The sequence below is a fragment of the Sander vitreus genome, chromosome 17, assembly GCF_031162955.1.
Source record: "Sander vitreus isolate 19-12246 chromosome 17, sanVit1, whole genome shotgun sequence".
In the NCBI taxonomy this organism is placed as follows: Eukaryota; Metazoa; Chordata; class Actinopteri; order Perciformes; family Percidae; genus Sander; species Sander vitreus.
In genome coordinates this window covers 4,131,771-4,152,527 of record NC_135871.1, presented here as the reverse complement: position 1 = coordinate 4,152,527, position 20,757 = coordinate 4,131,771, and the positions used below count along the sequence as shown (strand labels likewise).

The 20,757-nt window shown below is 41.0% G+C and overlaps 1 protein-coding gene across 1 annotated transcript in view; it reads right to left on the bottom strand.

The window, feature by feature from the left end:
* The window catches only part of b3gat2 (beta-1,3-glucuronyltransferase 2 (glucuronosyltransferase S)), a 99,390-nt gene extending 80,063 nt beyond the window's left edge, over positions 1-19,327 (bottom strand). Inside the window, exon 1 of the mRNA XM_078273712.1 lies at positions 18,794-19,327. Coding sequence (XP_078129838.1) covers positions 18,794-19,327 — 534 coding nt within the window. The remainder of the gene's footprint in view (positions 1-18,793) is intronic.
* Positions 19,328-20,757: the final 1,430 nt, after the last annotated feature.

The following is a 20,757-nucleotide window of genomic DNA, read 5'->3' as shown; positions in this document are numbered from 1 at the left end:
AGAGGAGGTACGGAGTGGAGTAGTCTGAAAAAGTTATCTCCTTACATATACCTACGCTCTCCGTCTCTGCAAGATTCTGAATGATTGAGATTTCTCTTGGCACAGCTACCAGAAGACTTACAACTTTCAGACAGGTTGCTCAGTCACATTTACGTTGTCTCTCTCAGTTGGAGGGTGCTCAGTAACGCTCAGCGCTCACTGGAAAAGTGCTTCTAATGTCCTTCACTGGTCTCCGTCCAGAGCAACAGGATATGTTGGTCCAGTTTATATACTGTCTATGTGCGCGACCCACCACCACAAGTCAATTTTCAGAACTGTCTTCTCTAGAAGAATAGTGAGTGTAAAAACAGATCTGATTTCAAGTATTGTATTGTGTCCCCACAGATCAAGGTCTCAGAGAGGCTACAAGTCCTACATGTTATCCCTACACTACACAGTAATCCAGTCCCCATCTGAGAACACAGACAACTCTCAGAGAAAGCCAGAAACCACAGAGCTCACCCTTATGATCAGGTTTGTCATCAAAAACAAACTGCAGCTTTCCCACAGGGATGGAATTGGGAAAAGAAAAAAAGTAAAGGTTGCTGTGAGAGCACACAGTGGGATTTTCTGGACATAAAGTATATTTTGTTATGCTTTTTCCTGTATTTTGTTTTTTTTTCTAGTGCCACGGCTCCTCAAGAATACATATCTCCTTGGGGTGTTAAAACTCAAAAAAGTCTCACACACACATTCAGTCCCCCCTTTTTCACTTTCTGTGAAGCAGCTACAGTACATGTTTTAAATCTGAAGATAACAGTCTTGGTCCATTGGCTTCTGGTGCAAGACAAACCATTTTCTTTTTGGAGATAGATACCGTTCTTTATAAGCAGCAGCAGGCACTTCAGCATGTGTATCAAGTCTCAGTTTAGTATTTTAATAGTAATAATCCAGTTACACAAAAGAATTCTTGCCAGTCATTCAGATCTATAAAGCCTAAAATCACTAATTTTAAGAGCCCCTGAGCTCCCAAAGCTTCCAATCTGTATACACACCACACCTTCAATCCTTAGACACAGGTGAATCAATTTTTTTTAATGATAGCTCAGTTCCATCCATAGACATGTAAAAATAGTAGACGTAGCATCCATGACGTCACCCATTGGTTTGTGGACTGCCATTTTGAAGCCTCAGGTTTGTGTATCTTTTGGTCATTCGATTTTCATTTCATAAACAAAAAATTAATGGTTATTTGATTTTTGTTAAAAAATACAAAATTTGAAAATTGAAATACAAGGCATTTTTTCCCTTTCATGGTCAAAAGGGGATCAGAGAAATTTAAAATATATGATTTTCATTTTCTATTTCATATAACAAAAAAATAAAAATCACTAGAAAACAGAAATGAAAAAAGGCCTGTTTTTTATATTCTGAGAACGGATGTTGTCATTTCCAAGGCAACAGTGCCAGTGTACCAGTGTTGCTTTCAGCACAGGCTAAAATTACTTTGGATTCCTACTCTGATGTGATTTTTAGACATGGCGAAATGTGCAGAAATCTCTGTGCGCATATCACAGGGAAGTGGGGTGCAAGAAGATTTTCTGCAAGAAATGTTTTACACTGAAAATGGCTCAAACATGATGTGACCATAGACTGTATGGACTCATCTGACACCACGCTGAAGTTAGCTTCCGCTTCGCAGCGTCTGATTCTTCTGCAGTTGAGGGACATTTTTAGGAAACCAAAATGTTCCAATTAACTTTGATGAAGTGAAAACACACAATGAGAGGATCAAAGCTTTAGACGAAAACATGGAACACCCAAAAACAATTTTCTATTTTAATGTACACAGGGCCATTGTTAGCATTGCTGAGCCTCTGTCCTGATTGACAGGTCCTAAAGCATCCCCTGCTTTATTATAAACATCATGCTGTATGCTGAAAGACTTTAAAGTAGTGATTGAGACCATAAACCCATTATGAAAATGTTTACTGAGGTAATAAATAAAGATAAGAAGTAGGGTCATTTTCCCATAGACTCCTATAGAAACTGACTTCTTTTTGCAACCAGTGGAGTTGCCCCCTGCTGAAAATTAGATAGAATGCAGGTTTAGGGCACTTAATTGTTTCCCTTTTCAGGCCCGGAAGCTTTGTCCATTATTTTTACAGTCTATGGTTCCATCAAGTGTCCCAGTAATGTGGTTGTTTTTAGTATTATCAATTACATGTGTGCTTTTCCTGCTATGACATGCCATGTCTGCTGTGAAAAATGTCTATTTGGATAAGGAAAAATAAGACTACTAAAATCACAATATGGAGAAACTGAATGACAATATATGGTTCGGATCAACTACCAGGTGATGCCAAGACAAGCACATGCTATGACCTGGAGCCCAAAACCTCCTGTGTTTCATTACTCTCTCCTGGTGTCTGACAGCTACACTATGTTTGTCTCACAATCGACTGTCCTCAGTGTTGGTGCTGAGAGACAAAGAGGAGGTACGGAGTGGAGTACTTTGAAAAAGTAAAAAAATGTCCAGTAAGAAGGGGTTTTCTTGTCTAACAAAGACTGTTAAAGGAGTTCACGTACAGTCATTTTCGATCGAGCACACCTATGGGAAGTGAAATGAAATGAAAAATACAACTGGTTGAGCGTGCGCCCCCATGTAGCATGGCTTAGTCCTTGTTTCCGCGGGCGCAGGTTCGATTCCCAACCTGTGGCCCTTTGCTGCATGTCAATCCCCCTCTCTTTCCAACTTTAATGTCTTCAGCTATCCTATTTAAAGACCAAAGAAGTGTCCCCACCAAAAAAAACTAATATATTTTGAATATGGGTGTTGAAGCGATTCAAAGGCTGGAATGATTCCAGGAAATGTCATTTCATTCTCCTTCCTCTTCTGATAAGACCTGCTGAGCACACAGGCTCTCTGCCCTCACTCTCCACACTCTCTTTGCTTCACTGATGAGTCTGTAAAGACCTTTGTTCTTTACTGGGAATCACAGGGTACCCCACAATACGATACACAATACATGACTCACGATACCGATAATATCACAATACAGCAATTCTGTGATAATCAATATATTGCTACAAAATCCTATAATGATACATCACGATATTGGTCTAACTATGAATACACAATTTCTGTTAAAAGATTAAATGCAGGTTTTCTTTCTTTATTCACTGCAAGTCCAAACTGTTAGAAAGCAGCACAATTCTGCAGAACAAGTTTTTCAGTATATTGTGTAAATTAAAATGACAGAACTATAGAGCAACTATGGATCCAGACTTTGGACTTAAATGTGGCCGGAGCATCTGTTATTTTCCTCAAACTGCTGTCCACTATCCCATTAAAAAACCTCTTCCTCTTCGGCTAGTTAACTTATGTTCAAATTTCCCTCATTTATATGTTGAGCGCCACCTTGTGGAGCCATGAAGTAGCCACGCTGGGAGCAGGGAAATCTATTTAGAGCACCTTATTTTGTAATTAAAATTGGCGCCAGCATAATGATTATCGCAACAATATATTGCTGTATCGATATTTTGTCCAACACTTACTGTACATCAGTTTAGGCTGTATAGTTGGAGTCACCGGCGGCCACTATCACGTGTTACAAAAGTTCCTGTCTCATTATCAATTAAGGATATCTTCACCAGAGGACACTGCACTGAGATAACAAATAATGAATCTATGCCGCACATGAAAAATAATATCAGATGTAGCTGGGTGCATGACGACCCGCAAGTCTTGACAAATTACAGAACCGGCAGCTCTGTGAGTAAACGCATGCTATTTACAAGTAAACAAAAGAAAGGCTGGGGGGGGAAATACAGTGCTGAGAGGAATCACACTCCATCTGACTCGCAGCCAGGACACTGTCTGGGAGCACTGAGGCTCGCTCGGGTAATCAACACTAGCTCCCCTTCCCTGCAAACAAATAGGTGAGAAGTGAATTGTGTGTACACACAAAGAGACTCTTAATGACGGAGTATATGAAATCCATTATGGATGGTCTCGTTTCCTGCCTCCTGCCCCGGAGAAAGAGCCGCCATTGTGTTGTTTGCGCACCGGGACGAGTGTTCGGGTGGCTGGGCCGGGTGTGATTTTAATCAAGTGTATTTTTATCTGTGAGTTATTAATATGCATGGCAGAGGCAATCAGAGAAAGGGAGGGGGAAAATGAGCCGGGAGAAAATGAATGAATCAAATTAGAGAGGCTGGGGATGGGCAATGAAACTGTGATGCAATAGAGCATGGGGTTATGTGAGAGAAAAAAATGAAAGAAATAAAGGTGTGTGCATATTGGGTGTGCTTACTCAAGTATGTGTGTGGTTGTGTATGCATGAGTATAAACCTGTAGGCTACATGTACTGTAATGTCACAGTGTTTCTTTCCAACACTGGAACTAGCTGTCTGTGTGCATGCTTGCATTAGTGTGTATACCGTACAAAATGTCAACCAAAGTATTTACGGTAAAATCCAGCGTTTTGTAAGCCCAGATCACAAAGCAGTCATTCATGCTTAAGATAGCTGGTTTCTTTGCAGTCATACATCACTATTCCTCTCATTAATTTGATTGCTTGTATTATGTGGTGCATATAATATACAACAATTTTGGAAGTACATTCATTTGCTTTTTTTCACTGACATGAAAAGAACATTATAAATCTCATGTCTTTGTACTAGGTACGGACATGCTAGCTTAGCTTAGCATAGGAACATGCAGCAGTGGGAACAGCTAGCCGCGGCTGTCCACAGTGACAGAATACATTGACCAACTCGACTTGTATTACACGAAATGAAATGAAATGTAAAAATTGCAATTTGTGGTTTAAAAGGATACTTTGCAGATATGAAACCAGCTCTGTGTCATCTTTGTGTGGGCAGTGTGTTTAGATGAGCGGTGTTTGGCTTTCCTCCATGGCGCCAGTGGAATGGACTAGATCAGCAGAGGTCTGCCAAGATCTCAGCGGACCTCCGTGACACACTCCGCGTCATCTGGCAAATATCGGCAGACCTCCACTTTTAAGCTCCACGGGGAGCTCCGTGCACTGGCGCTATAGAGGGAAGCCAAACAGCCATCATCTAAACACACTGCCCACACATACATGACACAGAGCTGGTATAAAATGGGCAAAGTATCACTTTGACTATCACTAAAACCACAAATGAAATTTTTTGCAAATATATGATTATACCATTAATGGCAGATCCAGGGTAACTTTTCCCTCACACTATTTCACTATTATAAAAAAAAAGCTAAAAATATGATATATATCTCAAATTTTTCATATATAATAATTATCGTACACCAGGAAACACTGCCTCAGGTCCATATTATCGCACACACAAAATTGATATTGTTCATGTCAGCTCACTCTGGGAGAGAAAGAAAATGAGTTCATTTTCCTTTGTTGGAACTATTTCCTTTTATAGCTCCTTCTAATGTGGCACACATCCTCAATCATGGATAATGGCCAATAATGAATATGTTGAAATAGTTGACATATTTACTAACTAAAAGGAGATAATAAACCGCCATTGCTACAACTAAATCCACAACCAATCAGTTGTTCCTACCCACCAAAATACATGGGTAAAATAAAAATTTTAAATATCAAACTTTGTGATATATCAAAGAACCTCCTTGGTAGATTTAACAAGCTTTAGGACATTGGAAAAACTGAGAACACAGTTTTGACACATGGCTTTTGTCAGGGTTTGCAAGCCTGTTACAAGCCCTGATAACAAAATGTGTTTTATTTTTTATTAAACAGGTTCAGTGAATGAGCTTCTTTTTAACGTAAATGTATCTCAATCACTGTTATACACAGTGGTGAGCGAGGGCAAAATGGGGATTTAATGAGGGAGTAGAGAGTATAGAGAGGGTGTGTCATCAAACTGCACATTCAGAGTAAAAAGAAAGTGTTAATTAGCAGAGAGCTGGCACATAACGCCTTTTTACATTTACACTGGCCCTTAAAAGCTTTCAACCTTTCCGTCACCTTGCTCTCTCCCCATCCTTATCCTCCCACCAACCCCACCGCGGACATTTTCTCTTGGCGAAGTTCAAATCCTTTCTGCTTCGCTTCCCTGACATTACAACCCCCACCCTCACTTCTCCCACTACACTATGTAATTATGATAATTGCTCATAGGGGTTTGAGGAAATTGAATTTCCCATTTCACTCTGGTTTCTTTATCCAACTAGTTTCTCCTTGTGCTGCCCCCCCTCCCCCAATCGCCCCACCATTCTGTAGGCCTGGAGTCTGCCGTTTGGACTACTGATCAAATATATCCTTAATGTTTGCATGTGTGTATTTGGACCAATGATGGAAACATGAACATAATATACCAATATGAGAGAGGAAAATATTAACACTGAATGTAAAATTCAAAAATATGAATGTATTTAAATACATTTTCCCATTGTTAATTCTGTGTCCCTATGTTAATTTAATTAATAATAATTAATTTAATTTATCTCTTGGTCTATGGCAAATATATGTAAAAAAATAAAACAAAGAAACAATCATAATTACTATCTGTTCTCTTCCTGTGAAACAGTTTCAAATGTTTAATGAGTCATACTGCACTAGTGGGGGTTCGCTAATTTTATGTCCAATGAAAATGTTTTATCAAGTTTTTATATCCCTCCCACATGACTATAAACCCGCCGGACCGACAACTAGCTAGCAACAGCAGTGAGTGGTTGTGACGACGTTGGCGCGCACCACACACACACGCACTCACACGCACTTGCACGCACGCACACACACACACACACACACACACACACACACACACACACACACAAAGACTTGCTATACCAGCCACGTGCTGTCGCGGGTGCTTACAATGTGGCTGAGGTCTAATTCAATCAAGGGAAACTTTGCAGATGTTACTGGCTCTGTGCCAAAGCAGCACAGGCATACTACACGCTCCAAGCAGATTAACGGAGCAGCTGCCAGACGACAGCGTCCGGGTAAGCGGATGAGCTGGCGGCATAGAGGGAGGCGCAGTTCATCAGTGACTGAGCCGTTTGAAAAACTGCAAAGTTTCCCTTAATCTTTTCGTCCTCCTCCTGATCTAACAGCAACAATAGGAGAAGTTTGTGTGGAGCCATTGCCTACAGTCCTCAGTACTGCACTAAACTTTAAGCATGCCCACTTTTTAGAGGCCCAATATTCCATTTCCCTATAGGAAATACTGTACGTCACAGTACAGAAGCTAAAGACGCCCCAACTTCTGTTTCACTGGAACTTTAAGGTTTCTGAGCCCTTTGATTAGAAATAGAAAGATCTTAGTTGCATTTCAGCACAGCTGGGTTTCTACCACTAATACACAATGTGAAAAGCTATATCCGAATTAATAATATAATAATAATAATAATAATAATAATAATAATAATAATAATAATAATAATAATAATAATAATAATAATAATAATAATAATAATAATAATAAATGTGCACTAGACCCAGTATGGCACCATTTGAGAAAGTTGTCCATGAGTCACACTTCAGCATGGGGCATTTGGCTAAGTACCTGCTCCCTAAAATAGTTGCTGTGACTGCTGTGGAGCTCTCAGGACCAGGGGGAGTTCAATTATTTAAAAACAGGCTGCTGCAGCTGAATCAAACAGCTCTGCCATGCTGCCATCAGCTGAAAACCCCTCCATCCCCAGAGTCAGCTTTTCAGAACTGAAGAGGGGGGGCACTGCTTAATTTTCCTGATTGCTTTTAACTCAACCAAGTTGAAGGGGTTCCTTCATTTCAAAAAGTGACCCAAGACAGAAAGAGTTGCGGTCAAAATAATGGTGAATAGCTACTCTTAGATAAGTCTCACATTGCCAGACCTTCCTCCATACCGCTGCGAAGGAGGGTCACAGTCCACATGAAAAACATGCTCTGGTTTATTGGCATTGCTTTAAACTAATCACAAGTGCCACTTGGGTGGCACTAAGCGCCCGACGGAGCAACCGTGCCTCTGCAAAAGCCTCAGGAAGGAACTTGTTTTGGTGGAATATGTGTACGTTCAAAGGTTGTTTTAGTCGTGCAACAGAAAACTCAGATTGGACAGATAGTCTAGCTAGCTGTCTTGATTTAGCCATAGTACTCATAAATTGACTGTAGTTTAGAATGCCAACACAAAGAAAGCGGAAGGTGATGGACATCCGGCCGAAAAGAGGGACATCCGGCGGAATTTCCGGCGAGACCTGAACAATCCCAGAAATGAAACGTCGTTGATATAGACTACTCTTAGATCAACCTTTAATAGCCTACATAGACAAAGAGGAGTTTCAAGAGTGTAGAACGACTTAGGTCTTATTCTTTGTAGCTTTGGCCATCATTTATATTGGTTATGATAACACTGTACTCACCAAAACAATTGCTGAGATCCAACAGCACAAATGTGAGCAGACGATCAAACAAGCCAAGAGTTTAGTTAGATTATCTAAACCCTTTATTTGGAGGAAAACCAAAAGTGGATGTCCATAATCCCTCATCATCCCTCAGAAAATTACAGGCAAATACAGTAGGTCATAGTGGAGCTCATGGAGTTATGGAGACCCAAAGTGTTTAATAAAATCTTTGTCCAAACAGGACAAAGCCAGTTATGTGATTGGCTGTCTTAGATTAAAATGACCTGCAATAAGCTCTGTAATTGTGAAAAAATATAGAATGGAAAAAACCCCACTTAATAACAATGACCTAGTAATGAAGTTTTAAAAATATATTAGATTATTTCACAATTTAATGGAGACATTCAATGGATATATTTCAAACAGACAGTTTTGGTAATAACTTTGCTAATCTGGGGGTTTATTTAAAACCTTTCTGTCTCAAGCCTCCTTTACACTTGTGCAGATAAAAAAAACAGATGCACTTAGCCACATATATGGGTCTCTAGGTCACAAATGTGATTACAGTCTGTCTATGTTTTCTGGGCTACATGTAAATCAGGGTCGGACCGCCTGCGGTCGAGAAGGAGATGGTAATGCACCTGAAGCTGTTTGGTAAGTGCCTTGTTGCTTAAGTGAGACGGAGAACAAACAGCTAATTCCAGTGTGATTTTAGCGAAACGTTAGCTGTTGTTATCATAAAGACAGGAGACAGACCATGGATGTATTAAGGAAACCAGACAGTGAGTGAATCTTTCCACAGACTGCAAATGACATAGTTACACTATGGAATATTATGTGTCATGGAGAGACGGATGCATTTACACCTTTTCAACATCTAGCTAGAATGCATCTCAAGCCTCCTCCAGTCTTGAATGCTTCTCGGATGCTTTTACACTTGCTTTTTTGAGATCAGACTGCTTTCTGTTCGGCACAAGATGCAAGAAGTAACTAAGTGTAAATTAGGTTTAACTGCTTATATTTCTTGCCACACACAAGTGACTTCTTTTAAGAGAAGAATGTCCTCCCCCAAAAAAACACTCCCATAGGTCATTTGTTAAAATAGCAATTACAACTCATAATAACGTATTTAGTAGTACCCTCTAGTAGCCTACCGTAACTATTACGAGATCAAAGCAGGAAGTAAGGTGACAAAGTATTAGACTGCCAAATTTTGGGTAAGGAGGAAGTATAATCTAAGGTAGATGGGTCAAACAAACACAGGACTTTCACTAAGATTCTTCTAAAACTTTCACCCAGGAGACTGGGGTTTGTGTGCCGTTTGAAAATAAAAGTAAACGCCATTTTTTATAAAATTCTTTACTTTACGGAACAAACAGAACTACATCATGTTCTGCGTCCCGTTTGTAACCTGGAAGTTAGGTAACGTAACGTCTGATTTTAACACAAACCATGATTTTTTTTCTAAACTTAACTAACTTAAGTAGTTTTGGTGCCTAAACCTAACCAAACTGCGACCATTTCACAACGTTAACATGTTTTAACCGTTATGTTCGGTTGTTAAGATATGCGGATAGAAAACAACCCTGTGGGTCATATTTCCTGCCACCGTTAGGGGGGGCGCTAATTTATGAAACGCTCTTTTAGGTCGTATTAGAAGGTAGGAATAAACAACTGATATCGTCTGATATATTGTTTGGGGAACTTGTTTTTTAAGTGATGTTGTCCTGTTCCCAGGTCTCAGAAATGAACTTGGTTGCTATACTATCACTACTGGTAGGAATCATAACCAAAAACTACGAGAAAAGGAACCAAGTTGTAATAATAATAAACCAACACCAACTTTACCTTGAACTGTGGCTAAAATGAAGCAAGCAAGAATTATGCATTATTGATCATCAGGGAGCTACATTTCTGTTGCTGGACTGCCAAGCTTCATTCAGTGTGGCTTAGGAGATTTCTAACCATTACAATTCCATTATTCTGGGTATAAATTGGGTTTTACTGTCCAATAATGGTTTAGATACTGTTTAACAAGCTTGTCTTGTCCTTACAAGAATATATTTCTGGAAGAAACTATGAGAACCCAGAGAAACCGTTTGGGATTCTAGAATCACTATAGGAAACCAACAGGAAGCAGTGTGTGTTAAGAGGCAATCAAGGTGTAATTGCATGGGCTGCATTAAATGAGCAGCCTTGCGTTTTCTGACACCCTATTGACTGCAAGGAGGCGACTCAGCCGGAACGTGTCGCATGCATAATAAATCATGCCAAACTGAGAGCTGACTAATGTGCGGCAGCAGAGAATACACCTTTTAACTCTGGTCTTAAAAGCCTTTCCACCTGACTTCTTGAGAGGAGGGGAATGTGGGGAAGCTTGTTAAACATTTGGTAGGGGTGGCGGTGCAGGGGGCATTGTAAAACATAGTTAAAAATATAACTAAAATAACTAAATAGTTTGTAGCAGGCTCTCAGAGCAAAGCAGGGCAGCCACTTTCATGTAATCAACAACCCAGAGTCGAGAATGAGGCTGATTTTGTTCGGCTGGAGGTCCTCATCTGTTAATTGGGCAACTGCAGGTCACTAATGCATTGCCTTTTGCTCTACAGTAGCTAATAAAGTCACACAATTAGTTAAAACATTGAATTAATAATGCTTTTTTTTTTGGTTGTTCAATCAACACGGATTTGTCTCATGTCGAAATACATGGTGTATGAATTATCAGTTACATAAATCTAAGTAGCGTACCCCAGCTTTAAGAAATTAATAGGCTAGAGGAAAGACCCCTAAAAAAGCTTTTTGAGATACCCCTTTTGGAGGTAGAACAAAGCACAACAACATTTTTCATGTTCTCTTAGGTCTCCCACCTATGAAATGATTCTTGTGTAAAAAATATTTTACCGTAAAGGTGGCTAAACTGACAGATCTTGTGACACACCCCATAAGTAAAACAAGTGCAAAATAAAGCCAGGCCAAATGGTGATGATACACCTGAAGTATTTTCACAATGCAATTGCTGATTGATCCAAATTTGGTGGGACAGTGAGCAGGGGGTTCTTCTACATGTGTGAAAAACAGAATATGAATCTCTTAATTCCTTGAGAGAATGCAGTATTTTATTAACCGTTATTGGAGTGCGTGCCTTTTCGGAACCTTTCCCCCACAACTTTATCTAACTTTACGTGTGGTGGAATCAGGTGTGGCTCGGTTGCAGCTCATCTAGATTTTTGGCGTGTTCCCTTATTTTCGTCTAGCAGTCACACATCCAGGTAGCAATTTGGCCCGGGCGGAGGAGGAAGCTTAGCCTGCTGGGGAAGCCGCTACAGGGTGGCCGGAGCAATGTGCTGGAGAGCCCAAGAACCTGGGCGTTCATCTAACGTGTTTGTGTGTGTTCCAGTTCCTCATTTGCATGTAGGGTAGACAGCAATCAGTTTTTGGGCAGATGATCACTTTTTGGCAGGACACTGGTAGCCCACTACGAAGACATGCTTGGACAACCCGTTCTCATTCTCAAATACTGACGCTTGGTCAATGGTATTCAGCATCAGATACCGAGGCAAAAATCACCCTTTAGCGTCTGTAGGGACGCACTGGGCATAGCAGCAGCTCGACCTTGGCGCTGTTAGATTACGTAGTAAAAAAAGCGACAACAGTAAAGAGTAGTATTAAAGACTCACGTGTAAGGAGGCAGGTTGGGGTGGTGGATGGGTCAAACAACACAGGACTTTCACCCAGGAGACCGGGGCTGGTAGCAGAGCCAGTGAACTGGCAACTCCCTGCCCCCGCTGCTTTACTGCGCATTCACGCACAGAGATTCCTCGATTTATAGTTTGATTATTACAAAGAGTCACGGTAAAATAGTATTTTAGTTGCAACAATGTCAACTTAGTCATTTTTCTTCTTGAAATGATGTTCTAATATGAAGCTGCCACCCACTATAAGCACAGTTACTGCCATCAGTCTAAAGCCTGCAGACAGTTTCTGCAGGTTATTACTGCCGTATGACAGCCTTTTATCTCTCAATGACAGGCCATTACCTGCACAGAGGAGCTGGGTAATGAAATAGGCAGGAGGACAGAGAGAGGACAGCGTGCTATCAACACATCAAACAGATGCTCTTTACACTGAGCTGCAGCCACGGGATCTAACACTGAGACTATGGGCCAGATGTACGTACATTTGCGAATGTAGCGTTATCAGCGCCACGGCCAACCCGCAGAAAGTGCACGCTGTGATACTTCAGCTTACGTCGTATTTACCAAACCTGCAGAAACTCCCACTTTCCCCTTGACCCTCCCGTGAATGCATATGCATGACACGGAAAAGCTCAATTTGCCATTTTCAGTTCCCGCGACAGGCAGTCTGCGCTTTTACCTCAGTGTGGCTTGTTTGTACAAACCTTGCCATGTTTTTACGTAAACGTTGCGAAACAAATACGCCTGAAGTGGGCGCAAAAGCGTTAGTACATCTGGCCCTGTGTGTCAGAGACAGTAGACTCAGCTACAGCACACTGAGTTCACACAGTACTGAGAGTTTTTACCCAAGTGTTGCATTCAGTCTGACTAGCCTGGACTAGCCAGACCCTCCTCCGCTCTGCAGCGTGTGGATGGTCTGGCAAAGCGCGACTACTAAATCACTCACCCTGAAATTGTTTACATTCTAGTAGTAGTATTACAATCAGGCAGTAGGGTTGGGTACCGTTCACATTTTTATCGGAACGATACCGGTGCCTGAAACTCGGTTCCGCATGTATGAAGTTTTGAAAACCGTAACCACACTTACAACCACTTTATCGGCATTGCCATGACTCACTGTGACTTAAACAAAACTGCAGAGACGTTTGCTCCGTGCGCATCTCTGCGCACACGTGTGTGTGTGTGTGTGTGTGTGTGTGTGTGTGTGTGTGTGTGTGTCGAAGCCCCGCTCTCTATCAACATTCATAGAGGACAGCTAAGCTTGCACTTACAGATACGGAAATTTGGCAGTTTGTTTTCATGTGAATCAGTCCCTGGTAGTACTGACGTAAGTTGGTCGGTACCCAAAAAAGTACAGAGGTCGGTACCCAAACCTATCAGGCAGTGGTGGAATGTTACTTAGTACATTTACTCAAGTACTGTACTTAAGTACAAATTTGAGGTATTTGGACTTGGGTCTTTCCTTTTCATGCCACATTAACGTCAGAAAAAAATGCCCAAAATGTTGGAAAAATGGCAAAAAAATTGAGAAAAAACACTTAAATGTTGAGAGAAAAAAACGCAAAAAATCGTGTGAAAAAGAAATGTAGAAGTACTGTGCTTAAATACAAATGTTGAGCTACTTGTACTTTACTTGAGTCTTTTCTTTTCATGCCACTTTCTACTTCTACTCCGCTACATTTCAGAGAGAAATATTGTACTTTTTACTCCACTACATTCATCTGACAGCTTTAGTTACTTTACAAATTAAGAGTTTTGCAAACTGAACACATGTAGTTTATAAAATACGATTTTTTCTGCATTGAGTACTTTAAATACTTTGAGTACATTTTCCTGATTATAATTACATACTTTTACTTAGGTAACATTTTCAATGTAGGACTTTTACTTAACAGAGTATTTTTACAGTGTGGTGCTTTTACTTAAGTAAAGTATCTGAATACTTCTTCCACCACTGCAATCAGGTATATTCCTTTAGTTTGTACTATATTATTCAGTGCAGCGTTGAAACGGCTGCTCCAATAATAAAATAGAATGCAACATTTATTATAGGAGCAAATTACAGCAGTTTCAGAATTGCGGCCAGCTATCTTTGAATAGCGGTAATCAGAGTGAGCAATCAGAAATCAGAGAAGCATTCTTGTGCATGAGTGTATGTGCATTTGTGACAAGTTGTATATAACAATGTATTCATACATACAATTTATTTTGAGTTAAATATAAAACCATTCATTTAAAAAAGCTAATTTCAGTTTGATATTATCACAGTACTATAGTATCTATTTTCAAAATATGTATTTTCATTTATGGTAGTTGTAAATGTATATGAAGACTAAGCAACTAGTGAGTAACACCAAAAAGAGGAATGCAGATAGCTAATTCAGATCCTTATCTGTGTGGTTTAATGGTTCGTCGATCTGTTGGTAATGCCTAGGGGCTCCAGTAGGGGGATCGCGCTCCTCTTCCTCATTCAATACAGACGAGTGAAGGAAAGAGCTGAGTGTGTGTTTTCCTCATCCTTCTCCCGTTACTATTCCCCTTTTAAAGGTAATTACCGTTTGCAAAGCAGTGTATACTTATGAACACATGTTGATAGTATTTTCCTTTATGTTACTGTGGTTTTAAATGCATGGAAAAGACGTTTTTGTTGGACTTATTTGTTGTTGAATTTTTTGCTAACTCAGACATGTAAGCTAGTAGCCGGATACCTCGTGGTCACGCCGTAGAGTCTGAACGTTGACATTGGTGTTTAAGCGTGTTACTGTTTCATTTATATATGTATATATTTGTGTCTATTTCATGTCATAATGACGAAAATTGATAAGTCAACAGGTTAAAAATACATTTCATTATTCGAAAGTTCCATGATCATTTTAGCTTGTACAATTTACATGTGGCGTTTATTTGGTTAAATCAGTAATTTAGATAATTTAGAACATGTTGAAAATACACTCATGATACCTGTGGTCCTAAAACTGAGTGTGCGCATATATACATTTGTCTGTTGTTTGTATGCATTGTTTAAAATAAGATTCAATACAGCCGAGTGAAGGAAAGAGCTGCGTGTGTGTTTTTCTCATCCTTCTCCAGTTACTATTCCCCTTTTTAAGGGCACAACACATTTATTTTATTTATATTTTTAATATTTTGTTTGTGGCATTGTTTTAGGCCTTTATTTGATAGGACAGCCCAGGCATGAAAGGGGAAAGAGAGAGAGGGATTGACATGCAGCAAAGGGCTGCAGGTCGGATTTGAACCTGCGGCCACTGCGGCAAGGACTGAGCCTCTGTACATTTCTCCCCTCTCTCTTTTTCTGTCAGTCAGTACTCCCTCTTACTCTTCATCTGTTCTTTCTCTCACTCATTAAAAAGGCCTTCACTTGACCAAGTGTCCATATAGTTTCACCGCTTGCGCTACTAAAATACATTGGTTTAACAATGGCCTGGTGAAACAAGCGGTTTTAAAAATGGGATTCATCCTCCACAGGGCTTTTAGTAAGGATTCAGTGGGCTCCTTATAAACATAAAGAACCAGTGAATTTCAATGTTTGAATTTCTTTGAAATGATCCCTATTGGGGAAAGACTAGTCCAGGGGTATTCAACTTAAATTGCAAGAGGTCCAGTAAGTCAACCCTCCGCCCCTGCTGAGGTCCGAACAATTCGATACCTGCAAATACTAAAGGAATCAGTTTAGTCAACATTTTTATTTAACAATGCAGCCTACAATGTTTTTAGTTTTACAGTAACCTTTTTGGGGAGGACCTTAACAAAAGGATAGAACACTGCTCTATTCTGTCTTTCGGGCTGCTTTGTTAAAGCTTTTTGGTAAAATGCAAAATCATTAATGAACTCAAACAGGCTGATGAAATGAAAAACAAAGTGCCATAAACCATATCCATATACCTAAATTGGCTTTGTAAATATTCCTTTCAGTCCATAAAATAAAACCTCCTCAAAGGAAAACTAAATAAAGTGCTCTTTTAGGCTGACCTGAGCTTAATAATCGCTTGCAGATAGAAGCACAAACCTTCTAGCTTAAAATAAATCACAAATCAGATCCATAAGATCATTCATAGACACATGGACATTTTTCAGGCTAATCCCTCTCTGTGTCAACATTTCTTTTATGGCCTGATGTCTTCCCCTCTGGTATGTGTCGTAAGACCTAAGATGGCCTCACCAACACCTTCCCTTTCTGCATTGTAAAATCTCACGTATACCAAATCTGGGCATTGTCACTAATAGTACATGCACTCCTTTACCATTTCTCCATAGGTAAAGAGATTTTTATGTTGTCCCAAAATCCGCTGCATTCTCAGCAAACACTCATATGCCCGCTGTTGCGCTGTGAGAGAGTGAAACAGGACTCGTGTAGATCGCTCATATCGCTCAGACTGCTGTGGGTAAGTTTCCTCAAAGTGTCTGTGTCTAGTTTCATAGTGGTGTTTAATATTTCTCCTTTTGACAATCGCAACAGACTCCCTGGAACTGAGCATAGAGAGTCTAATGGACAAAGCGATGCCGTAGATTTCCACGGAGACCAGTGAAGTCTATTAGAAGCACTTTTCCGGTGATGGCTGAGCGTTACTCCGCAGCCTCAAACTGAGAGAGACTACGTAAATGTGACGTGAGCAACCTGTCTGAAAGTTGTAAGTCTTCTGGTAGCTGTGCCAAGAGAAATCTCAATCATTCCCAATCTTGCAGAGACGGAGAGCGTAGGTATATGTAAGGAGATAACATAGGCACAGGCTAATTATTGCTAACTAAAATGCTAGTTAACATTAGTAATTAAACTTAAACAGCTAATGTAAGTCGAAACTGCCTGCAAGCTTCTCCTGACTATACGGTAATTTGTCTACTATGCGACAGAAAGTCGCGTGGTTATGACACAATCGTTAGTTTTATAAAAACGTCTGCTACGGAGCCATAACGTGAGATACAAGGTAATGGAGCCTTTTATACATTGTCGTGTTTCTTTAGAAATTAACAATGGACAAATATAGTCTTTAAACACTTCAGATGTAAAGTTATTCGCTGTCAAAGTGACGCCAAAATGAATGGCAGTCAATGGAATGCTAATGGCAGGTGATGGCTTGATAGCATCAAAATGGCGCCATAGGAGGTACGCTTTGTGAAGGCTTGTTTACCCCCTTGGAAATGAGGCAAACCGGCCTCGTAGAACTTGTTGCAACCTAGCAATGGCATCAAACAGTCGCAGACCATACAGGTCTACAGAGCTGGCCTCGTTCTGCCTGTTAAAAATTCCTTTTTTTTAAAGAGAAATACGGATATAATTTATAGATATTTCCCAGTTGGGTCTAAAGGCTTCGCGGTCCAGATGGAATCCTCTAGACCCTTTACCCTCATAGTGCTGATAAGAGTTGGCCGATATGGAGAAAATGAATTATATTTGTTATTTTGGACCAAATATCTTGATATCGATATCATGACGATACTGAAGGGTTGACTATTGGTGCTTTCACAAAATAGTTACACAGTGAGATTTTTGACAAATAATTATCAGTACCATGGATATAATGACTAAGTGGTTAAAGGCAAATAATAGAACAGCTAGAACAGTCTGTTAAGTTTAGAAAATGACACCAATTTACTGTGATGCAGCCTGTAAAACCAGGAAGAGACAAGGGGGGTTAACACTTTTGCAAGGCACTGTATCCCTGTCACATTCTCATTAGGGGCTGAGCCCCCCTAAAGGTCTGATCCTAGAATCGCCCCTGGTTCTGAGGTTTATCAGCGCTGTTTGCTGGTGGGCTCCAACACTTACATCCTACTCTAGTTAAGTACAATTTTGTGTAATGTACATTTTCATTTCTTTGACTGCTAGTTACTTTACAGGTTAACATTTTACCTCCCTGTACATTGGCTACAACATTACAATGCTGTTAACATTATTAATGCTCATCTTATGATAAAATATGTAGTAAAATGACTCTGAGAGGGGTTATTCTGCATAATGTCAGAAGAAACAGTCAGTAGTCACTTACACAGCAATATCTAATGGTTTGCTAACGTTAGCCACCATGAGCTACTGGTCATACCAGACCAAGTCATAGGTTGTAGCAGCAAAAACCCTTTAGTGTATTACTGAGCAGGGTTTTTTTTTTTTTTTTTGTTATTAATTATGAGTTTAACTTTTACTTTGTAAAATATATTTGCTATTTTCTCTTTCAGAACTTACATTGTATCCCTTTAGGTAGCCTGCATTGTATAGGCTACTTCTGTTATTGCACATTTAGGTTTTAAATGCAGGACTTTTACGTGTAAGATAGGCTATTTTAACCGCAATAAACTGTATGTTCCCATGCATAGGCGTAATTTACAGGGGGGGTGGGTGGGGGGTTACAACCCCTTTAATAATCAAAACTGGCCAGTGCAACCCCCCTTAATATCTTATAATAATTTCCTTTACATAATTAAAGACCTTTGCACCATAAACTGATTCAGAGAAGGCACAAATTGTTGCAAAAAAGTTCACCAGAATGCAGGAAACGAATTGTTTGATATGCTCAAAATTTTAATTTTACTCAAACATGTAGACCCCCCCAATTTTGAAACCAAAGTTACGCCCTTCCATCTCACAGTTTTCAAAATAAAATTGCCCCCTTTAATTCATATTTTGCAGCTACGTTAATGCCATAGTGCATTAGTCCGCGGTAAAGTGATGAGTAGTTAGTGAACAGGACAGACAGTAGAATACTTAATTACACAGGGGACATGTTTAATGTCCGGTTACCTCCTCAAACAGCTCCAGGCTGTACGTGTTGTCGTCATCCGCGAAGAAAACCACCCCGGCGTCCCGCATGCCCCGGTGCTGCCGGAGCCACGCGAGAGCCACATTCCTCTGTTCGGTGGCGCGTGGCATCCCGGTGCGCTTAAACCTGCGCGGAGTGAACACATGCAGGTGTGTGTACGGCACACCGCACCGGGCCAGAAAGCGCGCCACCAGCTCCGTGCGCGTGGTCGAGTCCTCTACTACGATCCAGTGGAACCGGGGCACCTGGCGGAAGGCGTGGGCCAGACGGGTCAGCTCCGCTTTCTGCACCGGCCGGGTGTACGTAGGAGTGATGGCGTAGATAACCGGCAGAGCGGACTGGTTCTGGGCGCCACCGACTCCCGGATCGCCGTTTCGGGCGGCCCGCTGCGCCCTGCCGGTGCGACCGGCCGCTGGAGCCCGGACCGCCCTTTTACTGTCCATATCGATCATGATGATGACAATAAGGACCCAGGGCAGCAGGATGAAGAAGCGGCTGAAAAACACTGATTTCATGGCGAGGCTGAAGTTACCGCGCGCCCTCTCTTTCACTCACTCCATCGCAAACAGAAAGGCGCCGCGCGAGCCGCCGCAACTCCAACAACCTTTCCTTCAAATCCCGTGATTATATTCTGTTACAACCAAAGAACAGAAATAGGCGCCTTTAGTCCATTTTCAAACTATGTAGAGCACAAAACCTTCCGCTGCGTGCGTTCCCCCGGTCCCGCCGGGACCCTTTCTCCGGAGTCCTCCTCCTCCACCTCCTCCCTCTCTTCCCTCGGATGGGACCTGAGTGCTTCTTCGTCGTCCTACCCTCCTCGGGCTCACTCTCGCACAAGCCCCGTTACATTCCCATGTTGTGCCGTCCCTCAGCGTTGTTTCCAGAGGAGGAGAAACAAGCCGCGTTCCTCCTTGCGCCGGGCGGTGATAAGCCACCGATGTGCGCCGCCGAGGAGCATCACTTGGCGAGGACGGAGCGCTGCTCTGAGTCTGAGGATAATAAGGCAGGAGGGGAGGAGCAGGTGCACAGCAGAGGAGGGGCGACCGGATGGAGGAGAGAACCTGGGGAGAGAGAGAGCGCACCAGAGGGGAGAGAGAGAGAGAGAGAGAGAGAGGACGGGAGAAAGGCCTTGTTATGTTGTGTGCATCAGTCAGCTGAGAATAAACCCAGCGGATAGAAAGGCATAGAGACACAGAGAGAGAGAGAGAGAGAGAGAGAGAGAGAGAGACACACACACACAGAGGCACAGAGAGAGAGAGAGAGCGACACACACACAGAGAGAGAGAGAGAGAGAGAGAGAGAGAGAGAGAGAGAGAGAGAGAGTCGCCTGTGTTTCTGTGTTTGTCAAGAATAAATTATTAGGTTAAACATGGATACCTCCAGGGGGCTTTGAGAGAGTTCCAGTGGTCCCCATGCTGATAACACGAGAAACATTTCATTTTAGAAATCAACCAGTTGCAAACAAGCTTTTCACTTTGGCCACCATTATCTTCCCTTATATAGTATAGTTTATTCCGAACTTAAAAACAATAACTCAATATTTGTTTTAATGTCAGGGCAACAAGTAAGAAATGGGTCACAATGTGAGCTCTAATAATTATATGAGGTCCACAGGTCACAGTTTGACAATATTTATTCAAGAAAGCTAAATGGCAAGCATATTAATACAGTAGTTGAAAGTTGATTAGGCCTAATTTGTTAGGACAAAGTCAAACATTATAGTCCTAGCTTCTACATTGACTGTCATGATTTATTACCTGTCTTTGCCTCACATGATATTAAACTGCATATTTTGGAGTTTTGGACTGGTGGTCAAGTCAAGTCAATTTATTTATAGAGCAAATTTAAAACCAACCTAGGCTGAACAAAGTGCTGTACAAAGTTATATTATGTTATAAAAACAAAGGAAGACAAAAAAATATAGACACAATGAACATCATACAAA